This window comes from Hypanus sabinus, unplaced genomic scaffold (genome assembly GCF_030144855.1).
Source record: "Hypanus sabinus isolate sHypSab1 unplaced genomic scaffold, sHypSab1.hap1 scaffold_352, whole genome shotgun sequence".
Taxonomy (NCBI): domain Eukaryota; kingdom Metazoa; phylum Chordata; class Chondrichthyes; order Myliobatiformes; family Dasyatidae; genus Hypanus; species Hypanus sabinus.
This window is the reverse complement of record NW_026781253.1, coordinates 380,754-400,270: the sequence shown is the minus strand read 5'-3', so window position 1 is coordinate 400,270 and position 19,517 is coordinate 380,754. Positions and strand designations below refer to the sequence as shown.

Below are 19,517 nucleotides of genomic sequence, written 5' to 3'. Positions count from 1 at the left end.
TTGCCGTGAGACAAGACGTCGGTGAGGCCACCCTGCTTTAGGGAAAATGTCAGTGAACTGGATATATTGTACAGGGAGTCCTACCGTGATATTGTCGGAACTCGGAGGGCTGAGTTATGGTGGGAGGGAGGAAAGGTTGGGACTTCATTCCCTGGTGCGTAGGTATAACCTTACAGAGACCCAAGAGGGGCACAGCCAGAGGGAATGCGCACAAACATTCACCCAGGGTTGGGCTATCGAGAACCAGACGCCACAGGATTGAGGTGAGAGTGAGTGGAAAGGAGAAAGAGAGAGATCAGGGATACGGTGGGTTTAGAGAGCACGGGGAGGGGAGAGAGAATGCCTGGGGGAGAGAAGTGGAGAGAGGTGGGCAGGCGCAGAGAAAGTCCGGGCGCAGATAGTTCGAGGAAATAAGGGGAGGGGTAGAGAGCAAGGGAGAGGGAGCGGGGAAGTGCGGTCCCGGGGGAATGGCGAGAAAGAAGGGGAATGACGGCAATAGGGGTTTGTTGGAGTCCGGGAGGGGTAGAATATGATGCCGACAAGAGGATTAGATGGAGTAGGAGGAAGGGGAAGAGTTGGTGGGAAGGTAATTTGAAAGGATTTAGCAGTGAGAGAGAAGGAGGAGAAATGGGGTAGTCACCTGAATCATGTCGCCTCCACTGGCTGTTGGCAGAGACCATGGATCTCTTCAGGAATATCCGCGAACAAAGGTGCCGACTTCTCGCAGATGAAACGCTGATCACTATCACAAGGACTATCTCTCACGTAGGACTCGCAGTCTCTGCAGACGGACTGCCCCGGGGACTGATTGTACAGGAGGGCCAGGCCCACAGTCCTATCGAAGAAGGTTAAACAATTTCAACAGAGACAAAACAGCTCCAGCAGAGAACCCGAGCCGAGACCGTCCCCAAGTTAATCTTATGCAATCGCTCTCTCCTAACAGCCTGTGTCAGTCCCCAAACTCATCCCACTCCACCACTCTCTCCCCACGGTGCCGTGTTAGGACCCAGACAGAAACCACGGTCCCAATGTCTCCCCACAGCCCTGTGTCTCCCAAACTAATCCCACCGAACCGCATTCTCACCACAGTCCTCTGTCAGTCCCCATACGAATCGAACAGGCCCACCCTCTCTACTCTGATCTGTCTCAGTCACTGAACAAACCCCACTGTTCAACCGTCTCCCCACAGACCTATGTCTGTTCCGAAATGAATCCCAATGGTCCACCCTCTCCCCTCTGATCTGTCTCAGTCCCGAACAAACCCCACTGTTCCACCGTCTCACCACAAAGTTATGGCTGTCCCGAAATGAATCCCACTGTTCCACACACTTCCCGCAGCCGGTCCCAGATTAATCCGTTTGCCCCACACTCTAGCCGGCGCTTCGTGTCTCTCTCCCAATACATCCCACTGCACCGCGCTCTTCCAATAGCTTCTGCACCGACCCCTGACGTATACCAATGGCACCCTCTCTCCCACATCCTTTTCTCAGTTCGCAAACTAATCCCATTAACCCACTGTGTGCCCATCGCCCTGTATGGTCTCCAAACTCATCCAGTTCTCCCACTCTCGCCCTCAGATCTTTGTCATTCGCCAAACTAATCCCACTGTTGCTCCCTCTCCTCACAGACCGGCGACTATCGCCAAAATAATCCCACTACACCGCGCTGTCCTCACCCACATGCGTCAGTACCAATAATAATCACGGTGCACTGAACTCTCCCAACTGTCCCCTGGCAGTTTCCGTAATATACATTGCCCGGTCCTTTGCTGACGGACACGTGTCGGCCCCAAAGTGTTCCCATTTAACCACACGCTCCCGACAATCTCGAACAGTCTAATCGGAAACTAATCCCATTTTCTCCCGTCAGGACTATGTCAATGCCCAATTGTCACCCTACATATCAGTACAAATCTCACCCTTCTTCGCATTTTCCAATCCAGTATGCACGGGTTAGGTCCAACAGTTTGTGGGATACGAAGCTCTGGGAAATTAAATTTATTTTGTTAATGCCAAGAATTGAAAACAATTTAGGTAGCTTCTCTCTGTTGATTACGACAGGAATCCGTGAGTGTTTGATGGGATGGTTCGGAGCAAGCTTCACTTTGTGTCTGATCCCGAGAGTGTGTGATGGGACGGTGTGGAGGGAGATTCATTCTGAGTCTGACCTCGTGAATGTGGGATGGGACGGCGTGGTGGTAGATTCACTCTGTGTCTGACCCGGGAGTGTGTGATGGGACGATGCGGAGGGAGCTTCACTCTATGTCTGGCCCGGGGATGGGACGGTGTGGAGGGTGATTCACTTTAAGTCTGACCCAGGGATTGTATGATGGGAAGGTGTGGAGGTAGCTTCACTCCGTGGCTGTCCCCGCGGGTATCTGGTGATTCCTGTGTTACTGTGTGATCTCCCCGTGCTGTGACACATACCGCTTCATCTGTTGAATTGATTTCCAGCAGCCTTGAGTCACGCTTTGAACATTCTTGTATCGCTTTACGGAAAGTTGTTTCAAACGTGGATACGTAATAACGCCGATATTTATTTTTGATCCAGTCCTTAGAGACAATTTGCTCTGGAAATTATGAACAAGAAACAATGAGACACAGAGTGAATCTCCCTTCACACTTTCCCGTCACGAACACCCGGGGTGAAACACAGAGTAAATTTCACGCCACGCGGTCCCATCAGGCACAGCTCAGGTCAGAGACAGAGTGAAAGTCCCCGGCCCTCACGCCGTCCCGTCGCACATTAACAAGGATCAAGCCCAGTGAAGTTCCCTCCAAACCATCCTTATCACAGACCTGGAGTCAAGACACAGAGTGATGCTCTCCTCTCTCTCTCTCTCCCTTCAGCACCGTCTGATGACTGACGACCGGAGGAAGACATGGAGTGAAGCTCGTTCTCGCTCTCCCATCATACACAGGCAGAGTCAAAAACTGTGTACACTGTCCGCACCATCTCAGCACACTCTTCCGGGATCAGATACAGTGTGAATCTCCCTCCACACCGTCCCATCACACTCTCCCGGGATCAGATACAGAGTGAATCTCCTTCCACACCGTCCCATCCCACACTCCCGGGGTCAGACACGCAATGAAAATACCTCGGCACCATCCGATCACAGGCACCTGGAGTCAGTTATAGAGTGAAGGTCCCTGCTGACCATTGAACAACACAATTCCTGACAGGTCAAACACAAACTTGCATTCCACCCATAATGACCGGTCGCACGCTCTCGGGGACAGACGAAGAATGAAGCTCTTGTCTCACGGTCCCATCATACTCTCCCGGTGTCAGACAGACTGATGATCCTTCCACACTGTCCCATCATATATGACCGGGGTCAGTCTCAGACTGAGTTTTCACTCCACCACTCTATCACACACTCTTTTGGCAAACATGGAGTGAAGCTCCCTGCACCCCCTCCCATCACACAGTCCTGCGGACAAAGAAAGAGTGAACCCCATTAAAGCCTCCCGTGATCAGATAGAAACTGAAACAGTCTCTGCACCATCCCGCCGCTAACTCCTGTGCTCAGACACAGTACGATGCTGCTTCTACCCGGCAACATCACACGACACAGGGATCAGGAAACGACAGCAGCTCCCTCCGCACCGTCCTGTCACACACCACTGGCATCAGACACGGAGCGGAACACCATCCTGGCACGGGTCACTGTTCCCGGTGTCAGGAAACATGGAACCCGCACCCCCACCCTGCTTCCCGTCACATCTTCTGATCTCACGCACACAGGGTCAGACACGGATCCCCATTGTATACGCCGGGGTTGAGACACGTATTTAAGTTCGCTGCTCACCGTCCGATCACAAACTAACACGGCCAGACTCAGGATGATCCACACGGTGCGATCACACAAACCAGGCGTTAGACATGGAGGGAAGCTCCCGTCCACATTGTCCCATCACACACTCACGGTGTCAGACATAGAGTGAAGCTGTAATCTTACGTCTCACAATCCCGTGATCAGACACAGGGTGAATCCACCTCCACAACGTCCTATCACACTCTCCTGGATTCAGTGAGTGAGTGAAACTTCCTCCACGTAGCCCCATCACACGCACCGGGTCAAACATGGAGTGAATCACCCTCCATACCACCTTTTCACACACTGCCAATATCAAGCACTGAGTGACGCTTCCTCTCTCCATGCCTGCCCTGTGATGAGGAGCGGGTGAAAGAAGGGGATGGTGCCTCACCTCTTCTGCTGGTCAACAATTCACAGATTTGAGCCTTGGTTTCGATGACAGATCTGTACTTCGTTTCCATCTCAGTGAACTGGTGACGGAGATCCCTGTGCCTTCGTTTAAGATCGGACAGATCATAGTTGAGTGCAGAGAGATTCTTGAGACAGGTTCTCCCGGAGAGATTCAGGTGGGAATTCTCGGATATTGTGGATTGAAGGGTTAAGTTTAGCTCATTGTAGTTTCGGTCGAAAGTGACCTTCGACTGACGAATCTGTAATTCTGAGAGAGATGATGAAGGATGTTTAGCGTTTACAGTGACACGTGAGTCAGCGTCACGATCCCGAACGGGTCACAGAGAGTGTTGTGTCAGTGTCACGGTGAAGGGTGAGCTGGTGAAACGGTGAGAGACGTCGGCGCAAACTTGGGGGACGTGCCTGTGTCACGCTGAGGGTTATATCAATGTCCTAGTGAAGGTCTTCTTGTTGTTAATGTGGGGTCTGTGTCAGTATGGTGGTGATGATCTGTTCCGTGTCTCATCGCGGGCATGTCCGAGTTGCTGAGAGGGACGTGTTGGTGTCACTGTGATAGGAGTTTCTGTGCCCATGCGAGAGGTGTTCCGGGTCACAATGAAGTGACCGTCGATGTCACGGAGAGGGACACGTCAGAGAGGGGGTCTGGCAGTGTCACGGTGGGTGGAGTATCTGTGTAATGTGTGGGTGCTGGTCTCATTGAGAGGAGTGTGTTTGTGTCACCGTGAGAGGCATGTCATGACCACGCTGTGTGGGATATTGTCACGCTGAGGTGTGTGTCGGTGTGATGAAGACGACTATGTCGGTGTCATTGAGAATTTAGGTGTCGGTATCACGGTAAGGGGTTTGCGTGTGTCAGGGTGAGGTGTGGGTAATTGCCTCAGTGCGCGGTGCATCGTGTTATGTTGCTGGGCGATACTGACTGGGTGAGGGGTGTTACAGTGAAGTGTTAATCCTTGTAACGGTGCCGAGCTGGGCGGGTCACGTTGAGGAGCCTGTAGGTGTCAGTGGTGTCTCAGTGTCCGCTGAAGGGCGTGTCGGTGTCACTGTGAGGTGTGTTTCGGTATCGCTTTGAGACAGGTTCTCTGGGAGGGATCCAGGTGGGAAATCTCACATATCTTGGATTCAAAGTTGGGTTTGACTCATGGACTGTTTGTCGATATTGACGTTGGATCCTGTTCATCTCCTGATTTTCCACGCAAAGAAGTTTGTAGTTTCGTTCAGAGGTTATCTGAGATGGTGAAGGATGTTTGGCGTTTATAGTGTGTCAGCGTCGAGATGCTGAGCGGGACACGGACAGTGGCCTGTCAGTGTCACGGTGAAGGGTGCTGGTGGCACAGTGAGGGGCGTCGGCGCCTCTGTGAGGTACGTGTCTGGGGCACGCTGCAGGGCATATCGGGGTACCAGAGAGGTTTTTGTTGGTGTCAGATAGGGGCTGCATCAGTATTGCGGTGAAAGTTGATTCCCAGTCGGTGTTTCAGTGAGAGACGTGTATCTGTCACAGTGAAAGGTGTTTCTGGGTCCATGTAAGAGGTGTACCGGGTCACATCGCGGTGTGTCTGTCTATCACGGTGAGAGATATGTCGGGGTCACAGTGCGAGGTTTGACGGTGCTGCAGTGAGATACTCGTCGGTGTCATAGTGTTTGGTGTATTGGTGTGACAGTGGAAAACAACTATCGGTGTCACGGTGAGAGGTTAGTCGTGGTCATGCGGAGAGACCCGTCAGTACCACAGTGAGAGGTGTGTTGATATCACCGTAAAGGGTGTTTTTGGAAAATGTTGGGAATGTGTCGCTGTTACAGTGGCCATTTTTAGTCTCTGCGGTTTGGTTGTTCCAAACGATGTGAAACTCACCATGAAGCCTCCAGAAGATACACGTGGTAATGAAGGCCGCTTTTAAAACGCAGATTAGCCATATGCTTGAGTCTGATCGCTCTCTTCTTGCGGGTCGTTCACTTTCCATGTCGTCTGTGGAAAAATCGTTATGTGTCTGTCAATCCATCGTCATATTCCCTGATCTACCCCACCCCTGCTCTTCCCAACATCTGAGTTCAAATGACTCACATTCCCTCAAGCACAGCCGTGAGCGTAAATCACAGAGCAGAATATACCCTTCGACCCAAATCCCTGCACATTCAAGTGCCTGTCAAAGAGCCAATCAAATGTCAAAGAGCCAACACGCCGCATCTCCCTCACCCTGCTTCTATTCTGACTCACAGAACCATGCTCATTGCCAGAGACCTGACCGTTGAGAATTTCCTCACTCCGAAACTTCCGTGAATCGCTGTTTTTTCTACACGAGTGATTGACATTTATCGGACTTCTGATCTCTGGTTGGAGACGCCAAAACTATATGTCGTCTGGTAAAGAAAGCTTTTGGCACATTGGCCTTCATAAATCAATGTTCTGAGTACAGGAACTGAGATATTACGTTAAAGTCTGAGTCATTGGTGAGACTTAATTTGGAGTTGTGTGTGCAGTTCTTGTCACCCAGCTACAGGCAAGCTGTCAATAAGGTTGAAAGAGTACAGGGAACATTTACAAAGATATCGCTGGTCTGGCGGATCTAAGTTAAAAGTAAAGATTGAAAAGGTTCGGACTGTACTCTCTAGAATGTAGAGGTTTGAGAGGAGATTTGATAGAGGTGTGATAGATTTGACCCTGGGAGTGTATGATGGGACAGAGTGGAGGGAGATTCACTCTGTGTCTGACCCCGGGAGTGTGTGATGGGACAGAGTGGAGGAAGATTCACTCTGTGTCTGACCCCGGGAGTGTGTGATGGGACAGTGTGGAGGGGGATTCACTCTGGGTCTGACCCCGGGAGTGTGTGATGGGACAGAGTGGAGGGAGATTCACTCTGGGTCTGACCCCGGGAGTGTGTGATGAGACAGTGTGGAGGGAGATTCACTCTGTGTCTGACCCCGGGAGTGTGAGATGGGATAGCGTGGAGGGAGATTCACTCTTGGTCTGACCCCAGGAGTGTGTGATGGGACGGTGTGGGCGGACCACGTCGGTGTGTCTGACCCCCGATGTAAGTGATGTGATGGTGTGCAGGGTGCTTCTCTCTGGGGTGGATGTATCACGCATAATTCTTCCTCTTTTGAATTTGTTTCGAGACGCTTTAAAACCGAATTAGAATAATAGTGCTTGGCCTCACTGTCTGCTCTGGAAAATAGGACGAATGAACAGTGAATCTCTGTCCACACCGTCCATTGCTTCCGCCGGTATTCAGACACAGAGTAGGAATCCTTTTACACCGGCCCTTCACACAATCCCTGTGCCAGTTGTAAAGTGGAGATGCCACCGAACCGTCCGATCAGACAGACTCCACACACAAAATGCTGGTGGAACACAACAGGCCAGGCAGCTTCTATAGGGAGACGCACTGTCAGCATTTCGGGCGAGACCCTTCGTGAGGACTAACTGAAAAGAAAGATACTAAGAAACGAGAAGAGTGCTTCTCCCTACAGATGCTGCCTGGCTTGCTGTTACCCACCAGCATCTGCAGATTTCTACGTGTTTGATCATACAGACTCACCGGGTTAGAGTCAGATTGAAGTCCCCTGAACTGTGCCATCACATAATCCTGTTGCCAGACAGACAGAGAAGTTCCGAACACAATCTCAAAAGACACATTCTCGGGATCAGACACAGAGACAACAACCCAAAACACAGCCACAGGACATACAAAATACGTTTGACACTTACATACTCTTACATACTACTATAGTCAAATGCTTTGCTAAAGTCCATGTGCACCCCATCCACTGTCCTACCCTCATCAATTTCTTTTGTAACCTGTTCAAAACACTCAATCAGTCTCGTGAGGCACGATCTTCCCTTCACAAAGCCGCGTTGACTATCCATGAGTAGACTGTACTTCTCCAAATCTTCGGAGATCCTATCAATAACAATATTTTCAAGCAGTTTGCCTGCCACTGACGTAAGACTCACCGGTCTATGGTTCCCAGGTTTCTTCCTATTACCTTTTTTAAACAGGGGAAGTACATTTGCCATTCTCCAGTCCTCCGGCACATCCACTGCAGCCAAAGAGGATTCAAAGATCATGGCTAATGCTCCTGTGATCTCTTCTCTCAATTCCAAAGGAAGGATGTGGAAGCATTGGAAAGGGTACAAAGGGGATGTACCAGGATGCTTCCAGGTTTAGAGAAAAGGCATTATGATTAGAGATTAAGGGAGCTAGGTCTTTTCTCTTTGGAGAAAAGGAGGATGAGAGGAGACATGATAGAGGTGTACCAGGTATGAAGAGGAATAGACAGAGTGGATAGCCAGCGCCTCTTCCCCCGGGCACCACTGCTCTGTACAAGAGGATATGTCTTTAAGGTAACGGGAGGGAAGTTCAAGGGCGATATTAGAGGGATGTTTTTCACTCAGAGAGTGCTTGGTGCGGGGAATACACTGCCTGAGTCAGTGGTGGCGGCAGACATACTAGTTAAGTGTAAATACTGCTAGACGCGTATATGGATGGATTTAAGGTGGGTGGTTATATGTGATGCAGGGTTTGAGCGGAAGCACAACATTATTGGCCGAAGGGAATATAATGTGCTGAACTATTCTATGTTCTCGGTTCTATGATGGTTCTCTGTCTCACCCCGGTAGACGGTGGTGTGAGCTGATCCTGAGATTGTGTAATCGGAAAGTGCGGAGGGAACTTCCCTATGTTTGAACCCGGGAGTCTGTGTTGGGAGAGTGTGGACGCAAAATCATTCTCTGCCCATACCCGGGAGGGTGTGATGGAACAGCGTGCAGGTACCTTCTCACTGTGTGTGATCCCGGGAGTGTGTGATCGGACGATGTGGAGAAAGATTCACTATGTGTCTCACACCGGAAGAGTGTGATTGGGCGGTGTGGAAGGAGATTCACTCTGTGTCTGACCTCGAGAGTGGGTGATGGGACATTGAGGAGGGAGATTCACTCTGTGCTTGACCCTTGGAGTGTGTGATGGGACGGTGTGGAGGGAGATTCAATCGGTGACTGACCCGGGGTGTGTGTGATGGGACGGCGGGGAGGGAGATTCTCTCATGTCTGACCCCGGGAGTGTGTGATAGGACGGGGTGAAGGGAGATTCACTGTTCGTCTGAACCCGGGAGTGTGTGACGGGACGGTGTGGAGGGAGATTCACACAGTGCCTGTCCCCAGGCGTTTGGATGTGCTGGGACTGTGTTTTTGGATCTACACTATGTGTTTGTTCCCCGGAATGTGCTTTAGGAAGGTGTGTTGGAAACATCTCTGTATGACTGACAACAGGATTATTTGATGGGACGGTGCAGAGCGAGCTTCACTCTGTCTAACCCGGCGAGTCTGTGGTAGGACGGTTCGGAGAGAACTTCAATTACAAAGGACAAGGGGGTATTTGTGAAGGTCTGGTGTGAAAGGATTCCCATTCTGTGTCTATATTCCGACGGATGTAATGGAAGGTGCAGAGAGAGAGAGTCACTCTTCCTCGGTCACATTTCCGTAGCAGGCTATGTGCCGAAGCGATGCGCGATGTGTTTTCTAAATATGACTGGAAGCGTCTTGAAAGTGGCATGTGTCAGATGCACAGAAAATAACCTGGGGTGTATCAGATCCGGCCTCTGGGATTTATCAATCTTAATGTTTTTAAGAAGATCCAGAACTTCTTCTTCTATAATCTCTACATTGTCCAGCACACAGGCCGGCTCTACGTCGACCTCATCCTGATCACGATCCTTTTCACTTGTCTTATCCAGCGATAAGACACAGAGTGAAACTCCCTCCACAGTGTCCCATCACAGACCCCCGGGGTCGGGCGCAGAGTGAATCTCCCTACACACTGTCGCATCTCACACTCCTGGGGTCAGACACAGAGTGAATCTCCCTCCACACCGTCCCATCTCACACTCCTGGGGTCAGACACAGAGTGAATCTCCCTCCACACCGTCCCATCTCACACTCCTGGGGTCAGACACAGAGTGAATCTCCCTCCACAACGTCCCGTCACACACTCCCGGGGTCAGACACAGAGTGAATCTCCATCCACACCGTCACATCACACACTCCCGGGGTCAGACACAGAGTGAATCTCACTCCATACCGTCCCATCACACACACCTGGGGTCAGACACAGAGTGAATCTCACTCCACACCGTCCCATCACACACACCTGGGGTCAGACACAGAGTGAATCTCCCTCCACACCTTCCCCTCACACACTCCCGGGGTTAGACACAGAGTGAATCTCACTCCACACCGTCCCATCACACACACCTGGGGTCAGACACAGAGTGAATCTCACTCCACACCGTCCCATCACACCCTCTCGGATACAGACACAGAGTGAATCTCCCTCCACCCTCTCCCATCACAGACCCCCGGGGTCAGACACAGAGTGAATCTCCCTCCACACCGTCCCATCACACACACCTGGGGTCAGACACAGAGTGAATCTCACTCCACACCGTCCCATCACACACACCTGGGGTCAGACACAGAGTGAATCTCCCTCCACACCTTCCCCTCACACACTCCCGGGGTTAGACACAGAGTGAATCTCACTCCACACCGTCCCATCACACACACCTGGGGTCAGACACAGAGTGAATCTCACTCCACACCGTCCCATCACACCCTCTCGGATACAGACACAGAGTGAATCTCCCTCCACCCTCTCCCATCACAGACCCCCGGGGTCAGACACAGAGTGAATCTAACTCCACACCATCCCATCACACACTCTCGGATACAGACACAGAGTGAATCTCCTTCCACACCGTCACTTCACACACTCCCAGGGTCTGACACACAGTGAATCTCAATCCGCACCTTCCCATCAGGCACTCCCGGTGTCAGACACAGAGCGAATCTCCCTCCATACCGTCCCATAACACTCTCCCGGGGTCAGACACAGAATGAATCTCCCTCCACACCGTCCCATCACACATTCCTGGGGTCAGACACAAATTGTATCTCCTTCCATACGGTCTCATTACACACTCCAGGTTTCGGACACAGAGTGAATCATCTGCCTCACAGTCAAATAGAACAAAACGGATTCAGAAACAGAGCAAATCCCCCTCTTGACTCTTTCTCTCCCCTCTCACCAATCAGCTGCAGTTCAGCGTTCCTGTAGTCTGCAGCAGTCTGTCTGTCTCGGTGATAATAAGTGTGTGTGAGACCAGAGGTATAACTAAGGAGCGGAGGGAGGCTGTGGAGGGGTGGTGAGTTTGTAGTCGCTGGGCGGAAGTGTTCTGAAGCCAAACGACCGGCCTGTACACACAGAGAGGTGGAGAAGCTCAGAACCGAGAGATCGATAACCGGTTTAAGTTAGGAGAAATAACACAAGCGGTGAGGAGCGACCTTGACCATGTGCTGACCCCGGGTGTGCGTGATTGGACGGTGTGAAGGGAGATTCACTTTGTGTCTGACCACGGGAGTGTGTTTTGGGACGGTGAGGACGGAGATTCACTCTGTGCCTGAACCCGGGAGTGTGTGATTGGACTAGTGTGGAGGGGGATTCACTCTGTGACTGACCCCGGGAGTGTGTTAAGGGACGGTGTGGAGGGAGATTCACTCTGTGTCTGTATCCGAGAGTGTGTGATGGGATGGTGTGGAGTTAGATTCACTCTGTGTCTGACCCCGGGGGTCTGTGATGGGAGAGGGTGGAGGGTGATTCACTCTGTGTCTGTATCCGTGTCTGTGTCTTTCTCCACTCCGTCCGTCGCACACTTGCGGGGTCAAACACTGAATCAAGTTCCCAGTCCCAGCACACCCCGTCCCATGGGACCACAGAAACATGGAATACTACAGCACAGGACAGGCCCTTCATCCCTCCATGTTGCGCTGACCCATATAATACTTAAAAAAACTAAATCAACTCTACCCCATAAACCTCCAATTGTCTTTCATCCATGTGCCTGTCCAAGACAGCTCTTACATACTACTATAGTCAAATGCTTTGCTAAAGTCCAGGTGCACCACATCCACTGTCCTGCTCTCATCAATTTCTTTTGTAACCTGTTCAAAACACTCAATCAGTCTCGTGAGGCACGGTCTTCACTTCATAAAGCCGCGTTGACTATCCATGAGTAGACTGTTCTTCTCCAAATCTTCGGAGATCCTATCCCTGAGAATCCTTTCCCGGGGTCGGGCGCAGTTTGAATCCCTCTACACACCAACAATCACACACTCCGGGGGTCAGACACAGAGTGAATCTCCGTCCACACCGTCCCATCACACACTCCCGTGGTCAGTCACAGATTGAATTTCCGCCGCACCCTCCCATCACACACTCCCGGAGTTAGACACAGAGTGAATCTTACTCCACACCGTCCCTTCACACAGTCCCGGGGTCTGACCCAGAATGAATCTCCCTCCACACCGTCCCATCACGCACTCCCAGGGTCAGACACACAGTGAATCTCTCTCAGCACCTTCCCATCTCACACTCCCGGTGTCAGACACAGAACGAATCTCCCTCCATACTGTCCCATAATACTCCCCCGGGGTCAGACAAAGAGTGAATCTCCCTCCACACCATCCCATCACACATTCCTGGGGTCAGACACAGATGTATCTCCTTCCATACGGTCTCATTACACACTCCAGGGGTCAGACACAGAGTGAATCTGCTGCCTCACAGTCAAATAGAAGAAAAACGGATTCAGAAACATAGCAAATCCCCCTCTTGATTCTCCCTCTCTCCTCTCACCAATCAGCTGCAGTTCAGCGTCCCTGTAGTCTCCAGCAGTGTGTTTGTCTCAGTGATAATAAGTGTGTGTGAGACCAGAGGTAGAACTAAGGAGTGAGGGGGAGCGGGGGGAGGCTGTGGAGGGATGGTGCGTTTGCAGTCGCTGTGCGGAAGTGTTCTGAAGCCAAACGACCGGCCTGTACACACAGAGAGGTGGAGAAGCTCAGAACCGAGAGATCGATAACCGGTTTAAGTTAGGAGAAATAACACAAGCGGTGAGGAGCGACCTTGACCATGTGCTGACCCCGGGTGTGCGTGATTGGACGGTGTGAAGGGAGATTCACTTTGTGTCTGACCACGGGAGTGTGTTTTGGGACGGTGAGGACGGAGATTCACTCTGTGCCTGAACCCGGGAGTGTGTGATTGGACTAGTGTGGAGGGGGATTCACTCTGTGACTGACCCCGGGAGTGTGTTAAGGGACGGTGTGGAGGGAGATTCACTCTGTGTCTGTATCCGAGAGTGTGTGATGGGATGGTGTGGAGTTAGATTCACTCTGTGTCTGACCCCGGGGGTCTGTGATGGGAGAGGGTGGAGGGTGATTCACTCTGTGTCTGTATCCGTGTCTGTGTCTTTCTCCACTCCGTCCGTCGCACACTTGCGGGGTCAAACACTGAATCAAGTTCCCAGTCCCAGCACACCCCGTCCCATGGGACCACAGAAACATGGAATACTACAGCACAGGACAGGCCCTTCATCCCTCCATGTTGCGCTGACCCATATAATACTTAAAAAAACTAAATCAACTCTACCCCATAAACCTCCAATTGTCTTTCATCCATGTGCCTGTCCAAGACAGCTCTTACATACTACTATAGTCAAATGCTTTGCTAAAGTCCATGTGCACCACATCCACTGTCCTACCCTCATCAATTTCTTTTGTAACCTGTTCAAAACACTCAATCAGTCTCGTGAGGCACGATCTTCACTTCACAAAGCCGCGTTGACTATCCATGAGTAGACTGTTCTTCTCCAAATCTTCGGAGATCCTATCCCTGAGAATCCTTTCCCGGGGTCGGGCGCAGTTTGAATCCCTCTACACACCATCAATCACACACTCCGGGGGTCAGACACAGAGTGAATCTCCGTCCACACCGTCCCATCACACACTCCCGTGGTCAGTCACAGATTGAATTTCCGCCGCACCCTCCCATCACACACTCCCGGAGTTAGACACAGAGTGAATCTTACTCCACACCGTCCCTTCACACAGTCCCGGGGTCTGACCCAGAATGAATCTCCCTCCACACCGTCCCATCACGCACTCCCAGGGTCAGACACACAGTGAATCTCTCTCAGCACCTTCCCATCTCACACTCCCGGTGTCAGACACAGAACGAATCTCCCTCCATACTGTCCCATAATACTCCCCCGGGGTCAGACAAAGAGTGAATCTCCCTCCACACCATCCCATCACACATTCCTGGGGTCAGACACAGATGTATCTCCTTCCATACGGTCTCATTACACACTCCAGGGGTCAGACACAGAGTGAATCTGCTGCCTCACAGTCAAATAGAAGAAAAACGGATTCAGAAACATAGCAAATCCCCCTCTTGATTCTCCCTCTCTCCTCTCACCAATCAGCTGCAGTTCAGCGTCCCTGTAGTCTCCAGCAGTGTGTTTGTCTCAGTGATAATAAGTGTGTGTGAGACCAGAGGTAGAACTAAGGAGTGAGGGGGAGCGGGGGGAGGCTGTGGAGGGATGGTGCGTTTGCAGTCGCTGTGCGGAAGTGTTCTGAAGCCAAACGACCGGCCTGTACACACAGAGAGGTGGAGAAGCTCAGAACCGAGAGATCGATAACCGGTTTAAGTTAGGAGAAATAACACAAGCGGTGAGGAGCGACCTTGACCATGTGCTGACCCCGGGTGTGCGTGATTGGACGGTGTGAAGGGAGATTCACTTTGTGTCTGACCACGGGAGTGTGTTTTGGGACGGTGAGGACGGAGATTCACTCTGTGCCTGAACCCGGGAGTGTGTGATTGGACTAGTGTGGAGGGGGATTCACTCTGTGACTGACCCCGGGAGTGTGTTAAGGGACGGTGTGGAGGGAGATTCACTCTGTGTCTGTATCCGAGAGTGTGTGATGGGATGGTGTGGAGTTAGATTCACTCTGTGTCTGACCCCGGGGGTCTGTGATGGGAGAGGGTGGAGGGTGATTCACTCTGTGTCTGTATCCGTGTCTGTGTCTTTCTCCACTCCGTCCGTCGCACACTTGCGGGGTCAAACACTGAATCAAGTTCCCAGTCCCAGCACACCCCGTCCCATGGGACCACAGAAACATGGAATACTACAGCACAGGACAGGCCCTTCATCCCTCCATGTTGCGCTGACCCATATAATACTTAAAAAAACTAAATCAACTCTACCCCATAAACCTCCAATTGTCTTTCATCCATGTGCCTGTCCAAGACAGCTCTTACATACTACTATAGTCAAATGCTTTGCTAAAGTCCATGTGCACCACATCCACTGTCCTACCCTCATCAATTTCTTTTGTAACCTGTTCAAAACACTCAATCAGTCTCGTGAGGCACGATCTTCACTTCACAAAGCCGCGTTGACTATCCATGAGTAGACTGTTCTTCTCCAAATCTTCGGAGATCCTATCCCTGAGAATCCTTTCCCGGGGTCGGGCGCAGTTTGAATCCCTCTACACACCATCAATCACACACTCCGGGGGTCAGACACAGAGTGAATCTCCGTCCACACCGTCCCATCACACACTCCCGTGGTCAGTCACAGATTGAATTTCCGCCGCACCCTCCCATCACACACTCCCGGAGTTAGACACAGAGTGAATCTTACTCCACACCGTCCCTTCACACAGTCCCGGGGTCTGACCCAGAATGAATCTCCCTCCACACCGTCCCATCACGCACTCCCAGGGTCAGACACACAGTGAATCTCTCTCAGCACCTTCCCATCTCACACTCCCGGTGTCAGACACAGAACGAATCTCCCTCCATACTGTCCCATAATACTCCCCCGGGGTCAGACAAAGAGTGAATCTCCCTCCACACCATCCCATCACACATTCCTGGGGTCAGACACAGATGTATCTCCTTCCATACGGTCTCATTACACACTCCAGGGGTCAGACACAGAGTGAATCTGCTGCCTCACAGTCAAATAGAAGAAAAACGGATTCAGAAACATAGCAAATCCCCCTCTTGATTCTCCCTCTCTCCTCTCACCAATCAGCTGCAGTTCAGCGTCCCTGTAGTCTCCAGCAGTGTGTTTGTCTCAGTGATAATAAGTGTGTGTGAGACCAGAGGTAGAACTAAGGAGTGAGGGGGAGCGGGGGGAGGCTGTGGAGGGATGGTGCGTTTGCAGTCGCTGTGCGGAAGTGTTCTGAAGCCAAACGACCGGCCTGTACACACAGAGAGGTGGAGAAGCTCAGAACCGAGAGATCGATAACCGGTTTAAGTTAGGAGAAATAACACAAGCGGTGAGGAGCGACCTTGACCATGTGCTGACCCCGGGTGTGCGTGATTGGACGGTGTGAAGGGAGATTCACTTTGTGTCTGACCACGGGAGTGTGTTTTGGGACGGTGAGGACGGAGATTCACTCTGTGCCTGAACCCGGGAGTGTGTGATTGGACTAGTGTGGAGGGGGATTCACTCTGTGACTGACCCCGGGAGTGTGTTAAGGGACGGTGTGGAGGGAGATTCACTCTGTGTCTGTATCCGAGAGTGTGTGATGGGATGGTGTGGAGTTAGATTCACTCTGTGTCTGACCCCGGGGGTCTGTGATGGGAGAGGGTGGAGGGTGATTCACTCTGTGTCTGTATCCGTGTCTGTGTCTTTCTCCACTCCGTCCGTCGCACACTTGCGGGGTCAAACACTGAATCAAGTTCCCAGTCCCAGCACACCCCGTCCCATGGGACCACAGAAACATGGAATACTACAGCACAGGACAGGCCCTTCATCCCTCCATGTTGCGCTGACCCATATAATACTTAAAAAAACTAAATCAACTCTACCCCATAAACCTCCAATTGTCTTTCATCCATGTGCCTGTCCAAGACAGCTCTTACATACTACTATAGTCAAATGCTTTGCTAAAGTCCATGTGCACCACATCCACTGTCCTACCCTCATCAATTTCTTTTGTAACCTGTTCAAAACACTCAATCAGTCTCGTGAGGCACGATCTTCACTTCACAAAGCCGCGTTGACTATCCATGAGTAGACTGTTCTTCTCCAAATCTTCGGAGATCCTATCCCTGAGAATCCTTTCCCGGGGTCGGGCGCAGTTTGAATCCCTCTACACACCATCAATCACACACTCCGGGGGTCAGACACAGAGTGAATCTCCGTCCACACCGTCCCATCACACACTCCCGTGGTCAGTCACAGATTGAATTTCCGCCGCACCCTCCCATCACACACTCCCGGAGTTAGACACAGAGTGAATCTTACTCCACACCGTCCCTTCACACAGTCCCGGGGTCTGACCCAGAATGAATCTCCCTCCACACCGTCCCATCACGCACTCCCAGGGTCAGACACACAGTGAATCTCTCTCAGCACCTTCCCATCTCACACTCCCGGTGTCAGACACAGAACGAATCTCCCTCCATACTGTCCCATAATACTCCCCCGGGGTCAGACAAAGAGTGAATCTCCCTCCACACCATCCCATCACACATTCCTGGGGTCAGACACAGATGTATCTCCTTCCATACGGTCTCATTACACACTCCAGGGGTCAGACACAGAGTGAATCTGCTGCCTCACAGTCAAATAGAAGAAAAACGGATTCAGAAACATAGCAAATCCCCCTCTTGATTCTCCCTCTCTCCTCTCACCAATCAGCTGCAGTTCAGCGTCCCTGTAGTCTCCAGCAGTGTGTTTGTCTCAGTGATAATAAGTGTGTGTGAGACCAGAGGTAGAACTAAGGAGTGAGGGGGAGCGGGGGGAGGCTGTGGAGGGATGGTGCGTTTGCAGTCGCTGTGCGGAAGTGTTCTGAAGCCAAACGACCGGCCTGTACACACAGAGAGGTGGAGAAGCTCAGAACCGAGAGATCGATAACCGGTTTAAGTTAGGAGAAATAACACAAGCGGTGAGGAGCGACCTTGACCATGTGCTGACCCCGGGTGTGCGTGATTGGACGGTGTGAAGGGAGATTCACTTTGTGTCTGACCACGGGAGTGTGTTTTGGGACGGTGAGGACGGAGATTCACTCTGTGCCTGAACCCGGGAGTGTGTGATTGGACTAGTTTGGAGGGGGATTCACTCTGTGACTGACCCCGGGAGTGTGTTAAGGGACGGTGTGGAGGGAGATTCACTCTGTGTCTGTATCCGAGAGTGTGTGATGGGATGGTGTGGAGTTAGATTCACTCTGTGTCTGACCCCGGGGGTCTGTGATGGGAGAGGGTGGAGGGTGATTCACTCTGTGTCTGTATCCGTGTCTGTGTCTTTCTCCACTCCGTCCGTCGCACACTTGCGGGGTCAAACACTGAATCAAGTTCCCAGTCCCAGCACACCCCGTCCCATGGGACCACAGAAACATGGAATACTACAGCACAGGACAGGCCCTTCATCCCTCCATGTTGCGCTGACCCATATAATACTTAAAAAAACTAAATCAACTCTACCCCATAAACCTCCAATTGTCTTTCATCCATGTGCCTGTCCAAGACAGCTCTTACATACTACTATAGTCAAATGCTTTGCTAAAGTCCATGTGCACCACATCCACTGTCCTACCCTCATCAATTTCTTTTGTAACCTGTTCAAAACACTCAATCAGTCTCGTGAGGCACGATCTTCACTTCACAAAGCCGCGTTGACTATCCATGAGTAGACTGTTCTTCTCCAAATCTTCGGAGATCCTATCCCTGAGAATCCTTTCCCGGGGTCGGGCGCAGTTTGAATCCCTCTACACACCATCAATCACACACTCCGGGGGTCAGACACAGAGTGAATCTCCGTCCACACCGTCCCATCACACACTCCCGTGGTCAGTCACAGATTGAATTTCCGCCGCACCCTCCCATCACACACTCCCGGAGTTAGACACAGAGTGAATCTTACTCCACACCGTCCCTTCACACAGTCCCGGGGTCTGACCCAGAATGAATCTCCCTCCACACCGTCCCATCACGCACTCCCAGGGTCAGACACACAGTGAATCTCTCTCAGCACCTTCCCATCTCACACTCCCGGTGTCAGACACAGAACGAATCTCCCTCCATACTGTCCCATAATACTCCCCCGGGGTCAGACAAAGAGTGAATCTCCCTCCACACCATCCCATCACACATTCCTGGGGTCAGACACAGATGTATCTCCTTCCATACGGTCTCATTACACACTCCAGGGGTCAGACACAGAGTGAATCTGCTGCCTCACAGTCAAATAGAAGAAAAACGGATTCAGAAACATAGCAAATCCCCCTCTTGATTCTCCCTCTCTCCTCTCACCAATCAGCTGCAGTTCAGCGTCCCTGTAGTCTCCAGCAGTGTGTTTGTCTCAGTGATAATAAGTGTGTGTGAGACCAGAGGTAGAACTAAGGAGTGAGGGGGAGCGGGGGGAGGCTGTGGAGGGATGG

The 19,517-nt window shown here is 51.5% G+C and overlaps 1 protein-coding gene across 1 annotated transcript in view; it reads right to left on the bottom strand.

The window, feature by feature from the left end:
- The window catches only part of LOC132388570 (uncharacterized), a 64,288-nt gene that overhangs the window by 32,063 nt on the left and 12,708 nt on the right, over window positions 1-19,517 (bottom strand). The window contains exons 4-6 of the mRNA XM_059960946.1: window positions 4,215-4,359; window positions 2,427-2,569; window positions 766-835 (exon numbers count right to left, since the gene is read on the bottom strand). Coding sequence (XP_059816929.1) covers window positions 766-835; window positions 2,427-2,569; window positions 4,215-4,359 — 358 coding nt within the window. The remainder of the gene's footprint in view (window positions 1-765; window positions 836-2,426; window positions 2,570-4,214; window positions 4,360-19,517) is intronic.